This window comes from Schistocerca nitens, chromosome 1, assembly GCF_023898315.1.
Source record: "Schistocerca nitens isolate TAMUIC-IGC-003100 chromosome 1, iqSchNite1.1, whole genome shotgun sequence".
NCBI classification, from domain to species: Eukaryota; Metazoa; Arthropoda; class Insecta; order Orthoptera; family Acrididae; genus Schistocerca; species Schistocerca nitens.
Genome location: NC_064614.1, coordinates 1,100,279,576 through 1,100,299,262, shown reverse-complemented (window position 1 = coordinate 1,100,299,262; position 19,687 = coordinate 1,100,279,576). Strand labels below are relative to the sequence as shown.

Here is a 19,687-nt window from a genome sequence, read left to right as displayed (position 1 = left end):
TTATGAAGTTTTCAAATTTATACTGACTTTTTGATCACTCGGTACCTTCCCATATCCCTAGCTCAAATCAATATAAATGTATTACATAGCGGAGTGCCTACATATAAAAACTAAAGTGCTTGACAATTGCTGAGAAAAAACTGTCACTTGCTAAGGAACAACTGCCAACTGCTATGGAACACCCGACAAGCGATAGGAAAAGGAAATGAAGGTAGCTGGACGTGTTAACTGCTGCAAAATTTGTGTACGAACTCTCTGTGAGCATTGAACAGATCTTGTAGTAAAGTATTTGAGAAGGCTGTGGTGGAACAGATTAATGCGACATTCCATCTGGTATGGAAACTTGTCTGCGAGGCATCATTTTGAGTGCTTACGATCGTAGACGAATAGTTGGACGATAGGAGCCGATCAAAATGTCGCTACTGTGACGACAGTAATAGGTGTCTCCAAAAGTATCGTCTCATGATTAAGAGCCGGCCGTTGTGGCCGAACGGTTCTAGGCGCTTCAGTCCGGAACCGCGCTGCTGCTACGGTCGCAGGTTCGAATCCTGCCTCTGTCTTGGATGTGTGTGATGTCCTTAGGTTAGTTAGATTTAAGCAGTTCTAAGTTCTAGGGGACTGATGACCTCAGATGTTAAGTCCCATAGTGCTCAGAGCCATTTGAACCACGATTAAGAAAGGCCGCTGGAAGAGGAAATGGTATGCGAAAGCATGATGGTAGTTGTTGACGGACCACAACGCAGGAGGATCGATATGTAGTCCCAATGGCGAAATGAATGGACATTACACTCCTAGGCAGATCGCTGCAGACCTTGCAACCGCTACCGTTATGTGTGTGTCTGTAAGACCCATTTCGCGGCGTTTCAATCAGGCTGGTTTGTATGCTTGGAAGCATTTTAAATGCATCTCATTTCAACCACACCATCGTCGAGGAAGAATCGTTGGTATAGGGAGCTTGTTAGTTGAGGTCATCAGCAGGGGTCCAGAGCAACGTTCTCCGACGAATTCTGCTTCAATGTGGCGAGTGATTCTGGCCACCAGTTAGTGCGGAGAGAGAGTGGAACACGTTACACACCACAGAATGTTCACGAATCTCATTGGTGTTGGCAGGCATTATGCACAATACCCGCTCATACAGGACTGCTGAGGAGTTCGACAAGCTGGAAGGTGGAGGTATTGACTGTATAAATGGCGAGAGTAGTCCCCGGACGTATACTCTATACAGTATTCCTGTGATGCTGCTGGCGAACACTCCTCTCCGAACAGTCAAAGAAACGAAAACCGCCTTGAGAGAGGAGTGAGACAATATCCCTCAAGGACTCTTAAACAGTTTGGTAGCCATAATGAAAAACAGCTGCAAAATATGCTTTAGTGCTCGAGGAGGCCGTATTCATTACTGAGAGTCCCATATCTGCCTTTATGTTGCGAGTATGATCTGTGTCAAAACGTAAACGATATTTATGTCTGTTACCTGCTTCCTCATGTGGTGAAATGTGTACAATTTTCCGTTATAAATATACTACTCCACCACTGTTACGTATATACGATGTTTCGTGTCGTCCATCATAACCTGTGATTACTCCTGACCAAAAATGTTTTTGTCAAGTAGTGCACATATCTAGTGGATATGTATGTACGTCAGGGCGCCTTGCACAGAGACCTATGCCTTCTTTGACATAATGTGGAGCATGTCAGGAGTTATGCAATTCTTCATTAGTCTTGCACCGTTGCTGAGGCACATGGCACTTAATTATTTCCCATAATGTGTTCTCTGGCGTGGTAACATCTGTGTCTCGTGATGGCCGTTTCAGTGGTGCTAGAGACGTTGATGAATCACGCCCAGTCCAGAGAACTGGAAATTGTTAATCAATGAACTCAACGCACCTGAGCAGCAAAGTGTGCTGAAGCTCCGTTTTATTGCAATCATGGATGATCCAAGATTTCCTTGTTTACGAGCTGAGGTATTAATTATATTTGCAACTTTTCCAAATAAAGATTTCCATTCACGTTCTCTTAAAAAAATAATTCGAATAGATACCCTGAAGACGTCTCGGCCAATATCGTAACATGAGGCACATTCCTTTACAACTCTTGCACGGCTTGCTCAATGTACTGATTGAATAAGATTGGGAATAGGCTAAAATCCTGTCTGGCTCATTCTCAGCCATCGCTTCCCTTTCATACCCTACGACTCATAACAGCTATCTGATTTCCGTACAAGTTGTAAACAAGATTTCCCTCCCTGTAGTTTTCCGTCGCTGCCTTCAGCAATTTAAGGGTTCAAATGGCTCTGAGCACTATGGGACGCAACTGCTGAGGTCATTAGTCCCCTAGAACTTAGAACTAGTTAAACCTAACTAACCTAAGGACATCACAAACACCCATGCCCGAGGCAGGATTCGAACCTGCGACCGTAGCGGTCTTGCGGTTCCAGGCAATTTAAGGGGGTGTTCCAGTTAATAGTATAAAAAGCTTTCTCCAAATCTACAAATGCTATAAACGTAGGTTTACCTTGCCTTAACCTACCTTCTAAGATAAATCGTAGGGTCAGTACTGCCTCGCGTGTGCCAATATTTCTCCGGAACCCAAATTGACATTCTACGAGATCGGCGTCTAACAGTTTTTCCATTATTCTGTAGATAATTCACGTTAGTATTTTGCAACTTTGACTTGTAAATCCGATGGTTCGATGATATTCATACCTGCCATCTCCTTCTTTCTTTGGAATAGGAATTATTACATTCTTCTTGAAGTCTGGGGTATGTCTCCAGTCTCATATACCTTGCACACCAGGTGGAATAGTTTAGTTATGGCTGGCTTTCCCAAGGATGTGAGCCGTTCTGAGGGACTTTCGTCTACTTCAGAGGCCTTATTTTGGCTTAGGTCTTCCAGTGCTCTGTCAAATTTTTCTCGCACTATCCTATCTCCCATCTCAGCTTCACCTTCTTCCTCGTCCTGTTCTACAATATTCCCCTCCAGTTAATCTCCCTTGTAGAGCCTCTCTATGCATCCCTTCAACCTTTCGGCTTTCCCTACTTTGCATGGTACTCGTTTTAGTTCTGAGTTCTTCACATTCAGCCGCGCGGGAGTAGCCGAGCGGTCTGAGGCGCTGCAGTCATGGACTGTGCGGCTGGTCCCAGCGGAGGTTCGAGTCCTCCCTCGGGCATGGGTGTGTGTGTTTGTCGTTAGGATAATTTAGGTTAAGTAGTGTGTAACGTTAGGGATTGATGACCTTAGCAGTTAAGTCTCATAAGATTTCACACACGTTTGAACATTTTTTTTCTTCACATTCATGCAGCTGCTTCTCTTTTCTGCAAAGTTCTCTTTAATTTTCCTGTAGGTGGTATGTAATTTTATCCTGGTAATGACGTGCTTCTATAGAATTACATTAGACGTCTAGCTATTTCTGCTTACCCATGTTGCACTTTCTATCAGTCTCATTTTTTAGATGTTTGTATACCCTTGAGCCTGCTTCATTTGCTACATTTTTATATTTTCTCATTACATCAATAAAATTCAATATCACCTGCGGTATCAAAGGATTTCTACTAGCCCTCGTCTTTTTACTTAGTTGATCCTCTGCTGCCTTCAGTATTTCATCTCTCAGAGCTATTGAATCGTTTTTTATTATATTCCTTACTGTTACACTCAGTCGTTGACTAATGCTCAAAGCTATCATCAACATCTCGTTCTTTCAACTTATTATGGTTCCATCTCTTTAATTTCCTACTTATTTGCAAATTCTTCAGTTTTAATCAGCTTTTCATGTTCAATAAATTTTGGTCATAGCCCACATCTGCGCCTGGAAATGTCTTACAGCTTAAAATCTGGTTCAGAACTCTCTGTCTCACCAGTAAACAATGAATCTGAAACCTTCCAGTGTCTCCAGCTCTCTTCCACGTAAACAGCTTCTTTCATGATTCTTAAACCAAGTGCTAGCGATTATTAAATTATTCCATTTGCTTCTTACTTCGTTCCTTTCCCACAGTCCACATTATCCTACTATTCTTCCTTCTCTTCCTCTTCCTACTAAGGAATTCCAGTCATCCAACCAAATTAAGTTCTCCTCTATTTTAATTATCTGAATAACTTTTTATCTCATCATACATTCTTTCAGCCTCTTCACCATTAGAGCAGCTAATTAGCATTAAAACTGCGCTACTGTGGTTGTAAGGTGCGGTTGCTTGTTCTATAAGTCAGAACAAGTGTATAAGGTGAAATGACAAAATGACATGATTTTACACAGTTTTCAACTCGACAACATAAAAACAGCGCAATGGATAACGCATATTGCCAACATCAAAAAGTGAAATAATTTTATATACAACAATGTTAAATATTAGCTCTCTGAAAGAACATTAATCTTAAACACAATATTATGAAAGTTTAATTGGAAGTTTTTTTACAAAATTGCTCCTATACATATGTTATGATGTTGGTCAGTACTACGAAAATCGCTGATTCCGTTTCAAAGTTCGGTACTATTTAGGATGACAATCAATTCTATGGTGGATGCTTACTTAAGTGACAGATCTGAGCGCAAGATTACCCAAGGCCGCTCAGGTTTACAGTGGACACAAACAGGTGAACCTACGAAGTTTACGCCTCTGCACGCGGTATTTACATTAAGCTGCGACGAGCTGCTGACTGATAGGCCGCTCTCTCCCACTGAAATTCCTACAAAACTAATCTGGCCTTTGCTGAACTTTCCAGCAGAAACTTTCCCTATGTTTCTCGATATGCGAGAAAACATGTAATCAGCCCTAGTCTTATTATGTGGCGATGTACACGTGCATGGTTGGAGCAGCGTGCATATTATAGTGCCCTCTCAGTTCTCACAAGAACAATTAACTAATTTGGCTGGTTCGTTTCTCCACAGTTGGAGCTGAAGTGCAGCTGCTGTGAACGCAGTGTCCACACAAATTTCTTCTCTGTGTCGTATAGAGCATTAAGTGCTCTGTTCTGCACTTGACGCCAGTTTAGAGAAGAGTCCCATCGAAAATTTCTCTCTTGTCCTACTCATGGCAGAACTGCCTCCCCCCACTTGGGTTCATTCGGTTTTCACGTCACGACCATTTTCGACCAATAGGAGCGTTCCTCTTATTTTTTAGAAACTCTCTCTACCAATCGCAATGTCCCTTCTATCAAACTGTGTCGAAACTTCAGTATTTTTGTCCTTCCTACTGCGTTTCCTCCAGTCGGACGTTTCGTGCCAGTTCTAGACGCCTAAAGTACATTGACCTTTCCATGTGTCACACTCACTGGACAAAATGCGTCACTGGCTTTTGTTCGTATCCCATTGGAATTCCGAAACGCAGCTTTCTAACGCTTTTTCTCCGTCCCTTGTGCAGATGTGCCACTACACACGCTCCTCCGGCTTGAATCACCTGTCCCAGGGTCGCTGACCTTCCTCCTGCCACTTCTTTAAGTGGTTTCTATCGTAACCTCTGCAGCGCGCCTTTGCTATGCCATTGTATGGCTGGCTTTTCAAAACTAAAAGCAACTCACGTTGCCCGTTACACCTTCCGCTCACAGACATATAGGAACAGTGAGTTAATTACCGTCAATTGGCTGTCATCCCTTTTTGCATTCCATACTGATAAGCAAATATTCTCATAACCACCGAATTACGTTAGGTATCTTCACCTTCTCGTTGTGATGTATAACGCTCTTATGTAAGGTGCGAATCTGACCATTTATTCTGCCACCTTAAATGGTGGCTGTTGGCTTTGTGTGTACTTTGGCTACAGCAATGCATTCACTATGCTGCTCATAGTGGTGTACCTGCATTCCTATTATCTTTTTTCATAAGTATACCTACCCCTGCATTACTTCTATTTCATTTTGTATTTGTAACCTTGTGCTCACCAGACTAGAAGTCCTGTTCTTTCTTTTACCAAACTTCACTAATGTCCACTATATTTGATTTCAATCTATCTGTTTTCCTTTTTAAAGTTTTTAACCTACCAATTCCATAGAGGGATATAATATTCCATGCTCCAGTCTGTAGAATGCCAGTTCTTTTTCCCTGATGATGACATCCTCCTAAATAGTCCCTGCCTGGAGATCCAAATGGGGCACTCTCTTACCTCGGAAGTATTTTGCCCAAGAGAATGCCATCATTATCAAAAACTCAGTGGAGCTCTATGTCCTCAGGAAAAGTAACGGCTGTAGTTTCTCCTTGCTTTCAGTTGTTCGCAGTATCAGCACAGCAAGACCTTGATAGCTGATGCTAAAAGGCCACGTCAGTCATCCAGACTGTTGCCCCTGAAGCTACTGAAAAGGCCTCTCTGCAGATACCTCTCCGTTGTGCAAAACACATATCTTGCTTATAATACCGATTTCTGCAAAACACAAAATGTTTTTCTTTTCTATTGCCAAATGAACATGCGTCATATTCTGCAGGTGATTACTTTATTTCTTCAAGTGCACATTTAAAGAATTTTACCCAACAAGGTAGCATTTTCCACCTGTTATGGTCTACTATTTATTGGTTTTGCAGCAAGAAAACGAACAGAGAAACACGTTAGGCAGTTCTCTGAGTGTGAAAGAAAAACACTCGATGTTTTGTAGAAACTGTGTTTTAGATATCATAATTAATTTCCTAATACAGGTAAAAAGGATAACAAGAGCTCAAAAATTCTTTAATTATTTCGTAACAAGAGAGTTCACTAAATATTTCTAGCTCTTGAAACTGTTATTCTACCATTCAATTATTTTATTTTGGAATGGTATTAAATAAAACCAAATCAAATAGTAGGTTGGAAATTCGAGGGATAGATCATTATCAACACCACCATCATAATCAACAGCAGAAATTTTATATCCACTGTTGGATAATGGCCTCCTGAACAGCCGTAATTGTAGCAGTGCTCTTCGCTTGTTCAGATTGTCTGGTATCCTTGCTAAGCCTTCCTATAGTATTCTGAGCGTAAGTGTTTAGTGAGAAATTGTAGAAAGTGGTAAAGTAATGAAGACAGAGGAGACAAAAAGGAAATCATGGCGCTAGCACACCGTATACACTCTACCGAAGAGAACGTCCTCTCTTCAGAAGCTTTTGGGTCAAGACGGGTTGTATCACGGTTCGTAGTGAGTCCACATGAAACTGTAGGTCACCTTACCAGTGGATGGCTAATTCATTTCAGATGTTAGAGGAAGGGTCATACTGCCACAAACCCAGCCATACGCGGGCATGTCTGCGTCTGACATAACTCGTATGATCAGCAGGTAGTCTTGCTTCAGGCGCTCATCCACCAGAGACAGTACGCTTTAAGTACTGCTAGCAAACCGTCGGTTTGTCAATAGTACAGCCAACAAATTCCAGGTGGTTATAATTAAATAAAGTGCAGCTACTCAAGGATGTGCAGTGTGGACTGTAATTATCATATGGAAAAACTTGGTAGATTCGCTAATGCGTTAATGCCTAACCGATCTACGCTGAAAAAAAATTATTAGTTTCAATTATGGCCACCAGGTGCATATCTAGCATTGTACGCTGTTTGCATGACGGTATGATATCCAACAGTCATTTGACAAACCATAACGTGAGTGAACAATATGGCTATCGAGAAGAGAGACAGCGCGCTGCTAATGAAATCCTTTCTCGAGAACGGAAGCAGTTACAGTGCTGCATTGAGAGAGTATCGCCCACTGAAATGTCTGAGGAGAGGCCCTATGTCGTTAAAGGTGAGCTTGGTGTTGAACCTGCAAGAGGAAGGTGTTCTGTGCTGGTGGAAGTTACTGATGAGGTTGCTGTTGCTTTAACTGATCACGCAGCAAGTATCGCAGGTCTTGCAGTGTCACGAGAATTGTCCATCCCATTGCGACAATATGAGAAGTTTGGCGGTCTATTTCGCGCTAGTACCCTTACAAGATCCTGACGGTGCAGCAACTGAAACCTCATGATCCGCAACACCATTATGAATTTTCTGGTTTCTGGCACAGATCGAAGTTGATGACATGTGGCCGGGCGGTATTCTTTGGAATGACGTGGCACATTTTACACGAGAGGGTGAAGTGAGTACACAGAACTGCCGAATTGGGGGTACTGTTAAACCGCGTGTTGTGCACGCAGAGCAATTGCAGTCGCCTTGTCTTACTGTGTGGTGTGCATTCACAAGCACCTGTACTCTCGGTCCTTTCTTATTTGAAGAGAATGCACCCAAAGGCCGTGTCGAGTGGAACGTGAAGTCTGAGATTATCGACACCTCCGTGTACAGCTTGTGATTCCTGCTTCGAAAGAGCGCAACTGTGTAGAAACCACTGTTTTCATACAAGAAGAGACAGTGCCTCATGTCGCATAATGCAACTTTCTGCGAATGTCTTACCCCCTCAGGTTTTCCAAACGCATGGCCTGTCATATCACCTGATGTGAATCCAAGTGGCTTTTGGCTCTGGGGATATCTTAAAAGAACACGTTTACCAGGGACAGTTTTGGTCTCCATCTGATTTGAAGACTAGTATACTGGAACATGTTGCTCAGATTCCACGGCTGCTCACGTCGTTTTACGGATGGAGCATCGCATCGACGTCTCTGGTTCTCATATCGTGTAAGCGGCAGTTAATAATAAAATCAACATGCTACCTTTCCCACTAGTTTGACCTTTTCTGCCCATGACCCGTTCCTAATCCATTACACATGGGAACATGTCTATATTTCTTTCGGGCGTTCATAACGCCAGATTTGTACCTGGTGACCAAAATTAGAACTAATGTTTTTTCCAGAGTAAATCGGTCCCGCGTTAACGTATTATAATATCGACCAAGTTCCGCTTCCATGCGATAAGTGCAGTCCTCATTGGGCCTATTTATTTATTTACTTATTTATTTATTAATTTCATTAACAGTACAGAGTAACCCACCGCCTTGAAATGTAAGGTGGGTCGGATGATTCTGAATATAATAACAAAGACTTCTCATTGTTACAGTCTTATTGGTGTAGAGTTGTTAATGCCTTTAAAAAAAATAATATAAAGAACATAATGTATAAAGATTTCTCTGAGGTGACAGTGAATTGAATGCTTAACAATTGTTAAAATGGCTCAATATAATTTGTTACTACCTAGTTGATGAGAATATAATTTATACAACGCAAATGTCAAAGATAAATAAAAAAAACACAATGAGCGTGGTTAAGAATAATTTGTAATATATAGAGGGAAGTGATATGCTGTATTTGGATGAGTAATACACTCCAAGTAGCATGTTGGTTAGTAATGGCCTATTCCTATTTATTTCAGATGAGAAGGTCTCGGTACAACCTCGAGCTATTCTCATCTGAAATGTTTTGCGCTAATGTATGTTTGCACAGATTATACAGATTAAATGCTGACTGAGCACTTCATACATGGAATACATGAATTTTACCTTCACATGAGAAATACACTTACGTTTGTAACATATTAGTGGAAATAGAATACAGTTCATTGCTACTTGAATGCATTATTCCTTAAATAACTTACTACATTTCTGATATTGGGCCTCTGTAAGTAGTTGTACTTTAATTATAACCACCCGGTGCAAGCACACCTGTTGACAAGCCAACTGCCAGCTGGTGTCAACAGAAGCGCCATTCTCGCCCACAGGCAGCGAACCCACCAGCGACAGCTGCGCCGTAGCTGCGGTGCTAGGTTACATGCGTGCGTCACGTGTTCACCGCACACCGCACGGATATCTTTCGGCTTGCTGCCTATTTAGGGCGCCGCTGGACCGCAAAGCAGGAACGCAAAAGCTCACACTCATGACCAAGGACAGGGCTCGCGCTAGCCTGTCATTCGGAGCTCACTCCAGCTGTGCCACACACAATCCGCTTGCCATCGCCTTTGGAGCCTCCGATCATCCGACGCTGACTTTCCGCATCTGCATCTACATACATTCTCCGCAAACCACCGTATGGTGCGTGGCGGAGCATACCTTCTACCAAGGCTAGTCATTTCCTTTCCTGTTCCACTAGCAGGTGGAGCAAGGGGAAAAACTGCCCATTGTCCGGACTCGGTGCTTCAATTGTCACCCACGGAAGACATGCTACAGCATCCTCACTGAACCGCCATGCATCATTCTCACAGCCTTCTCAGCATTCGGTGTCCCCAAAACTGGCATTCTTCTCTGTGGACGTGTACCTAGCAGTTACCTCCCCGACCTACGTTACGACGGAGTACTGTCACGATCTGTGTCGCAACGTCGTCACGACCCAAGTCACGACAGAATCTTGACTTCGCCATATTCATACTAGATCAGTAGGACCTCATTTTCAGCTGTATCCCTCAGGATCTACATTATGTTGAATAACTGTGTGCTAGAATGGGAGAGGGAACTAACCCACAAAGTGTTAAAAAATTGGATGTTGACATATTTAGATATTTACGGATGGAGCTCTCCACCAACGCGATGTGACGCACCAATTGACTCAATATGGCACGATATCACTAAGTAAGATATCCAAAAACTCTAACAATCAATATCAAGCCTCATAACTGCTTGCTTGAGGGCCAGCGGTGGACTGGAACGTTATTGACTTGCTGAGCTTGTCAAGCTCTTTCGCTGGACTAAATCATCCAATTTCTCTGTAATTCTTTTTTTTGTCATAGAGTGTAGGTGGGATGACAGTAATCCAAGCACAGTGGTGACTGGTGCGACGAACCAACTACAAAACCGTCGCCAGGAAGACATTTCCTTAGGTACGAAGTCCTGCACGTGTTTTAAGTGGCAGTTGTGGAGCAAGTTCCACACTGGCTTATCCCATTCTTGTCATATGTCTGGTGTCAATAAAGTAGTCATTGTCACATTGCTTTCATCTCTTCCTCACGTGCATTTCCCGCCATACAGCCATATGACCTTTCCTGCTCCTTATCCTCTCGGGAATCATTTCCTGCAATTTGTTCCCGTTTAGCAAAATCAACGTATACAAGGAACTCAAAAAAAAATTTCCATATCCAGGTTCCCAAAACTCTTGAAGATAGACGTTGACTGTGGATATTGTATCACAGACACAGTACCTTTGACTGTTCAGAGATGTCACTAAACCCGCCCAAAGATGTAAACAAAAAAATGGTTCAAATGGCTCTGAGCTCTATGGGACTTAACTTCTGAGGTCATCAGTCTCCTAGAACTTAGAACTACTTAAACCTAACTAACCTAAGGACATCACAAACATCCATGCCCGAGGCAGGATTCGAACCTGCGACCGTAGCTGTCGCGCGGTTCCGGACTGTAGCGCCTAGAACCGCTCGGTCACCCCGGCCGGCAGATGTAAGCAACCATCCATGAGCAGTGCCTGTTAGACGGAGGGGATCAGACAGCCGATCAGTTCCAGTCTTTCCACTAGGATGGAGGTACATGGTTCGTGTTGTCTATAGTTGAACCATGCTTGCCGGCCGAAGTGGCCGTGCGGTTAAAGGCGCTGCAGTCTGGAACCGCAAGACCACTACGGTCGCAGGTTCGAATCCTGCCTCGGGCATGGATGTTTGTGATGTCCTTAGGTTAGTTAGGTTTAACTAGTTCTAAGTTCTAGGGGACTAATGACCTCAGCAGTTGAGTCCCATAGTGCTCAGAGCCATTTTTTTGAACCATGCTTAGACTGTCAATACCGCAGTTCGATCGCGGACGCATTGTTACTTTGTGCCAGGAAGGGCTCTCAACATGACAAGTGTCCAGGCGTCTCGGAGTGAACCAAAGTCATGTTCTTTGGAGGAGATACCGAGACACAGGAACTGTCGATGACATGCCTCTATCAGGCCGCCCAAGGGCTGCTACTGCTGTGGATGACCGCTGCCTACGGATTATGGCTTGGAGGAACCCTGACAGCAACGCCACCATGTTGAATAATGCTTTTCGTGCAGCCACATGACGTCGTGTTGCGACTCAAACTGTGCGCAATAGGCTGCATGACGCGCAACTTCACTCCCGACGTCCGCGGCGAGGTCCATCTTTGCAACCACGACACCGTGCAGCGCGGTACTGATTGGCCCAACAACATACCGAATGGACAGGTCAGAATTGGCATCACGTTCTTTTCACCGATGAGTGTCGCATTTGCCTTCAACCACACAATCGTCGGAGACGTGTTTGGAGGCAACTCGGTAAGGCTGAACGTCTTAGACACATTGTCCGGTGAGTGCAGCAAGGTGGAGGTTCCCTGCTGTTTTGGGGTGGCATTATGTGGGGCCGACGTACACCGCTGGTGGTCATGGAAGGCGCCGTAACTGCTGTACGATACGTGAATGTCATCCTCCCACCAATAGTGCAACCATATCGGCAGTATATTGGCGAGGCATTCGTCTTCATATACAACAATTCGCGCCCTCATAGTGCACATCTTGTGAACGACTTCCTTCAGGATAACGACATCGTTCTAGAGTGGCCAGCATGTTCTCCAGACATGAACGCTATCGAACATGCCTGGGATATATTGAAAAGGGCTGTTTATGGGCGACATGACGCACCAACCTCACTGAGGGATCTACGCCGAATCGTTGTTGACAATCTGAACTAGCGGATAGTATGCCATGACGAATATAGGCATGCATCAATGCAAGAGGACGTGCTACTGGTTATTAGACGTACTGGTGTGTACAACAATCTGAACCACCATCTCTGAAGGTCTCGCTTTACGGTGGTACAACATACAATGTGGGGTTTTCATGAGCAATAAAAAGTGTTTATGTTGATCTCTGTTCTAGTTTTCTGTACAGGTTCCGGAACTCTCGGAACCGAGGTGATGCAAAAGATTTTTTGATGTGTGTATTAACTTGCATCAGTACTTGTAGTACGGTACCCTAGTGAACCCTTTGCATAAATACTGTTCCCTAACAGAAATCTTAGTTTCAGTTTCATGCCATATAGTGGAGTTACACCAGAATACAGTAGAAACGCCTTGCTACCTGTAATGGAACTTCGGTTTTAGAAGTGACATGAAAACACTCAGAAGCTTTTCTCATATATGCAGTTATTTCAGAGAACGTTCGCCCTTGGTAGCTGAGTGGGCAGCGCGACGGTATGTCATACCCAATGGCCCGGGCTCGATTCCCGGCTGGGTCAGGAACCCCCTGCGCTCAGGGACTGGGCGTTGCGCTGTCCTTATCATCGTCATTTCATCTCCATCGACACGCAAGCCGCCGTAGTGGCGCCAACTCGAAAGATTTGCACCAGGCGAACTGCCTACCCGACGGGAGGCCCCAGCCACACGTCATCCCCATTTCAGAGAATAATTGATTCTTGTACTTAATACTGTTTTTCAGTAAATGTTAGTTACGGCACCTCAGGGGCAGTTCCTTATTTTTGAGGTTATTTAACAATGTCGACGTAGTTTAAGTTGTTCAGCAACTGGTCCTACCGGAAGTAATTCGACAGTTACTCTTACAGTGCACGAGAAAGACTTGCTAGTATGTATACAAAATGTGTGGTTCCATTTTAATACAAGTATTTACAGTTTCGTGTTATTAGAAGCACGTTTTTCTGGTACGTTAACTATTTTCGCTTACTTCTCATCATCTATCACAAATGGCTGCATGCATGAAAGTCACACATATTTCTAAGCGGACAATTAAGGGCAGTAGATACTCTCCTACTAAAGTGGCAATAAAACTAAAATTTTGTTCCAGGTGTTACCGAGAAGCTAAGTTATCTGATCGATCTGGGAGTGGATGCGATATGGCTCAGTCCCATCTACAAGTCGCCGATGGTGGACGCTGGCTATGACGTGTCGGACTACAAACAGATCGACCCCGTGTTCGGGACCATGGATGACTTCGACGAGCTCGTCAAGAAAGCGACTGACAGAGGTAAATTCTGTGTCCTAGTTTTTCTTCACTATTACGTGAAGGAAATGGTTTATATTTGACTGTCAATAGAACGTTATCCGTCTCTAATTCTCTCAGAATGTCGATCTGCGCCAGAGTCGCCTGTTGCAAAACAGTTCTTTTCAGATGTACGTAATCCTTCCGTGATAGCTAGTTGTAATAATATTATTAGTTCTAATAATATTACTAGTGCTCAGCTCCAGTAAAGCAGTTGCAATTATAGTGGTTCTAGAAAGCTTTAACGTACAACAAACGGGCGTGTACATGTTCTTCTACAGAGAATTAAATGTACACAAAAAATCAGTTAACCAGTGGCGTAAAACTTTGCTCTAATCCAGGTCCAATTTGTTGGTTTCAGTGACTATAATTGCACTGAAGAAAAATCAGCAGAAATTTATTACAGTGGAACGAAAGAAGATTGTGGACATTATTTCAACTATATCACCTATGCATGTTGTAAATTAAAGACTACCGTTGCGTTTTTCTCTCTGTATGTGGCTGATAATCTCAGGAACTACTGAGGAATTTTGATACGGCTTTCGCTAATAGATAAAGTGATTCACGATGGATTTTTGTGCCTATAATGTATTACGATGAGCCAGACAAGTCATAGATACTTACTGCTACCCGTGCGTGTTGTAACGAGTCCCTAGTTTTCTATATTTTTCAGTTGTAAACATATGAGAGTTGCACCTTATAAAATTACCCGATAGACATAACACTGAAACTCGAGTTTCTCTCGCCATATAAAACGTTCAAATAACTTATAAGAATGCAGCTGTATGACATTTTCGACAACCACCTATATATTTCGTCCGGTGCTGTCCCTATCATTCTCAAGGCACTATCTTGGACAATATTTTCATGCACGAAAAATCGTTAACTAATTCGCTCATTATTGATCCTACTTTAGGTGACCTTCATTTATTATCTGGAACATTCACAAACGCAGAAATCTTCAGATCACACTATCTGGAGTCTGATAACTGTATCAGGATTTATAAATAGTATCGTTATCGAATCGCTTTTTGACAAAATCCGCACAAAATGCCTACTTACTCCCAATTTTTGAGTTTATTATTCAGTGCATTCGGAAACATGGCTACCGAAACATTGCCAGTCAGTTCAAGAATGTAACAAAATACGTATATACGTGGACGAAGTGGCATTTAGTTGTAATGGTAGCTACGAATATACGCCATTTTTTTCTGGTTGGTACGCGTGACCTTGGTCGCGAGTAAATTTTTATAACTGCAACACGTTTCGCGCCCGTGGGATACCAGTGTTGTATGAGTCGGGCTCGGATCGTTTCCGTTGGGACATTCGTGAAATATAATCGATGTTCTAAATCTTTTGAGAATTGCAAACTAGTACCTTACACTCACACAGTCACACGCACTGTCCACCTTCTCTCCATAAATGCGGAGATATTTGTTCGTAAGAGCAGATGGTGGCACTATTCTCATCGATGTACCGACCTGCCCACTCGAAGGTCGATAGCACAGGATATACGATTGATAACTGATCCACTGCTTTGAACTTTGTTTTTCCTGATTTTGATGGAATTTTTTCCCGAAAGTTGTGGTAGGCTGTGTTATGTACCTGTAATTCGAGCAATTTTTCGTCTACTCTGTACAGAAACACAACATTAATACGTGTAGGATTTCTTTCTGCTTCAACAGCGAATATACATTCACAACACAGCAGAAACGTAAAGAACAATACTACAAGGTGGAAAAATAATGTAACTTGGCTTTCTTTATAAAAATAGTAGAATAGTGTGCATGTGTATTTAGTTGTTGAAATTCGCCGTTGATTATAAAACACCTTTTGACTGATGAAGGCTATGGAGAGGCGATCACGCGCTTCTAGTACGGTATGCCTTCGTGATGTAACACGAGACGAACGCATAAAATGAAAATTTTTAAAATGGTAACTAGCACATTAAGGATGCTATGCCGTTAATTATTTGTGAGGTGTAGTCCAATATCTGTCTTTCCGTGCAGTTTTTACCAACAATAGCTCCATGATTATTATTATTCCTTGAGTCTTAACGCATATCCTGTTGTCCTATCCTTTCTTCTTGTCAGTGTTTTCCTTATGTTTCTTTCATCGCCTATTCTGAGGATAATCTCTTCGCTCGTTGTCTTATCAATCGACATAATTTTCAACATCTTTCTATAGCGCAACATTTCGAACTTTTAGATTTCTCAACAATTTCTTCTACAGATTACGGCCCATGTTTGCTACAAGCAGACTTCTCTTGGCCGAGAATGAACTCTTTGTCAGGTCTAATTCGTTTTTATGTCCTCTTTGCTTCGTCCATCATCGGCTATTTTCGTTTCAGATTTGTAGAATTGCTTCACTTCGTCTGCTTCGTGGTCTCCTGTTTTGATGTTAAGTTTATCGCTAATGTCACTTCTGATACTCCTTGTTACTTTTGTATTTCTTCGGTTTAGTCACAGTCCATTTTCTGTACTCATTAAAAAGTTCATTCTATTCAGTATGTCCTGTAATTCTTTTTCACTTTCACTGAGGATAGCAATATCTTCAGAGAATCTTATCACTGATATTGTTTCACCCCGAATTTTAATCCCATCCTTGAATCATTCTTTTATTTCCGACATTGCTTCCTCGATGTATTGATTGAACAGCAATAGCGAAAGTCTGCATCCCTGTCTTATAAACTTTTTAATCCGAATACTTTGTTCTTGATTTTCCATGATTATTGTTGCCTCTTGGTTCTTCCACGGCCTGCATACTATCCATCTTCATAGCTTACTCCTAATATTCGCAGAATTTCGAACAACTCGCACCATTGTACAAGGGTTGGAACTTTAATAGTGAGTTCAACTCGATTTCTGAACTGAAGGAAACACTTCACGGCATTCACTTCAGAACTGCTACAAATTCGTCGGGCAATAGACCGCGCCGCTCGAACTGTCAACACAACTGGCACTGCTAAGGGTGTATTACGACTTCCACATCTCTGGCAACGGGTTATACACAAGGCTGGTGACTACTCTGAAGGTCAATAACTCTTTGAAATAGGTATCTATTTTTTACGAGCTGTAAATAAATAGTTACCACTACTAGAGTTCCAACCCTCGTATACTGTCGAACGCTTTTTTCCAGGTCGACAAGTCTTGCTTCCAGTATCAGTCTGATCGTCAGGACAGTCTCTCTGGTGACAAAAAATGTTTGGATGTATTTGAATGCCTAAGGGACGAAACTGCTTAGGTCATCGGTCCCTAGACTTACACACTACTTAAACTAATTGACGCTAAGAACAACACACACACCCATGCCCGAGGGAGGACTCGAACTTCCGGCGGGAGGGGCCGCGCAATCCGTGACATTGCGCCTCAAATAGCGCGTCCACTACGCGCTGCTCTCTGGTGCCGTTACATTTCGTGAAGCCAAACTAATCCTCGTCCGATTGATCTTTTATTTTATTTTCCTTTCTTCTGTACGGTATTATTGTTAGTAACTTGGATGCATGGGCCATTAAGGGGCTCCGGAAAGGCTCAAAATCATGAAAAGTTCAATTTTTACTTTTTTGCGTTTTCTGAATCTGCAGACTATTACCTTTTAATACATATATAATTTATTCAATTCCGAAGACTACAACTATTTTTAAATTTTTTTTGAAATGTGTTCTACATGGGCGTGACCCACTGTGGCGCTCTTAAACTGCTGTCAAATGGTGTTATTATTAACGTCCGTGTTCATCAGGTACATTTTAGTGATGTGAGATAAAGTATGTGTTGTGGCTAACCTGTGATGGTTCAATATATATCGCTGGTGTGATTGTCGATTGTTTCATGTTTATTTACTCTGTCGTTATCTCGAAAATATTCGTAATTAATTCTGTTTCTTGAGTCTCTTTTTTGTTGAAGTATAATAGTGAGTAAAAGTAAAGTTATTAGAAATCCTCTGAAGGCTTTTAAGAAAAGGAGAAATGTTGGAAAGCCAAAGGTATGTGTTATTACTGTAAACAATAAAGACGATAACCAAGTGAGTGAACCTAACCTCTCAAGTACACCTGCCCATAGCAGTCAACCTGGGAAAGAAAATACTTCACAGAAGAAGCTTGGTTCAATGAGTGAAAACTATGAATGTTTTATGGGCGAATCGGATGTGAATGAAATATTTGATATGTCGGTTCTCAAAGGAATTTTTTCAAACTGTGTAAGATGTATTCATTGTAGTGAAGTTGGTCTGGAACTCTCCATAATAAAGCACGTAGGACTTGCTAGTGAAATACAACTGACATGTGATAAGTGTTCATACATGACCACCTTTTGGAACAGTGTTGCAGTAACTGCAACTGAAGAAAATGGTAGCAAAATCTACGAACACAACATTAGATTTGTTTATTCCTTGCGTTCCGTTGGTAAGGGTGCTACTGCAGGTGCAATTTTCTGTGGCATCATGAATCTTCCAAATCCCCCAACCAAGTTTACGACCTATAATAAATTAATAGGGTCTAAAGTAGAAGATGTCTGTATAGAATCTATGAAGAACGCTGTGGAAGAGGCAGTAATGGAAAATAATGGTAACAGAGATTTGACTGCAGAGTTCGATGGTACCTGGCATAAACGGGGACACACATCTCTTCATGGTGTAGTATCTGCCACCAGTATGTATACAGGGAAAGTTTTAGATGTAGCAGTAATATCAAAGTATTGTAGATGTCCACAAAAATATAAAGGTACACATGAAAATAATTGCAAAGCTAACTATAGTGGCAGTAGTGGAGGAATGGAAGTGGCTGGTGTTGCCAGTATATTCCAGCGTTCTGAGGCGTGTGATAAAGTGCGATATGTTAATTACCTTGGTGACGGTGATTCCAAAAGTTTCAAACCTGTTCAGGGACTGAAGCCCTATGGTGATGATGTTGTAGTGCAGAAATTTGAGTGTATTGGACACGTACAGAAGCGAATGGGAACAAGACTTCGGCGACTGAAAGCTTCGTACAAAAAACAAAAACTCAGTGATGGTAAAGTGTTGGATGGGAAGGGAAGGTTAACTGACAGTGTAATTGACAAAATACAGAACTATTATGGAATGGCTATTAGGCAAAATACACAAAGTGTTGACGAAATGAAGAAGGCTGTTTGGGCTCTTTTTTTTTCATACTTCTTCAACCGATGAAAATCCCCAACATAGTTTGTGTCCCAAAGAAGAAGACAGTTGGTGTAAATATAACAGAGGATTGCTAACTGGTGAAGTGTACACTCATAAGCATAGTCTGCCTCATGCAATAATGGAGGTGATAAAACCTATTTTCAGAGACTTAGCAGCACCTGAACTGTTGAAAAAGTATATTCACGGAAAAACTCAAACCCCAATGAAAGTGTAAATAGTGTTAAATGGTCGAGAATCCCAAAGACTGTATTTGTTGGAATAGAAACACTTCACTTTGGTGTGTATGATGCTGTTGCGACTTTCAATGATGGCAACATTGTAAGGTGCAAGGTATTTAGAAATATGGGAATGAAGATAGGTTCTAACATGGTACGAGCGATGCTTGCTTTAGACAAGGAACGCCTTCGGGCTGCAGACAGGGCTGTAAAGAGTCTAGAAATACAAGCAAGAGTAAACAGGAGCAGGAACAAGTGGAAGCTGGAGGAGGAGTTTGCAGAGGATGAAGATAATCCATCCTATGGACCTGGAATGCACTAAAAGGTTAATCCATTCTTTGTCACTCGATTCCCAAAACTTTTATTTTCTCATACTAATTGCATGTTTTCTAAGGATCTTCCAAACATATTTGTTTCAAACTTTCAGTAAATGTTACACAGTACCTTCTGCATAATTTAACACAGCCTTTTTCCAAAAAACTGTATATTTTTGAATATATAAATAAAAAATTGCAAAAAAATGTT

General features: G+C 42.1%; 1 protein-coding gene across 1 annotated transcript in view; it reads left to right on the top strand.

Moving 5' to 3' along the window:
- Positions 1 to 19,687, top strand: part of LOC126198763 (uncharacterized) — a 210,100-nt gene that overhangs the window by 82,852 nt on the left and 107,561 nt on the right. The window contains exon 3 of the mRNA XM_049935324.1: positions 13,599 to 13,778. Coding sequence (XP_049791281.1) covers positions 13,599 to 13,778 — 180 coding nt within the window. The remainder of the gene's footprint in view (positions 1 to 13,598; positions 13,779 to 19,687) is intronic.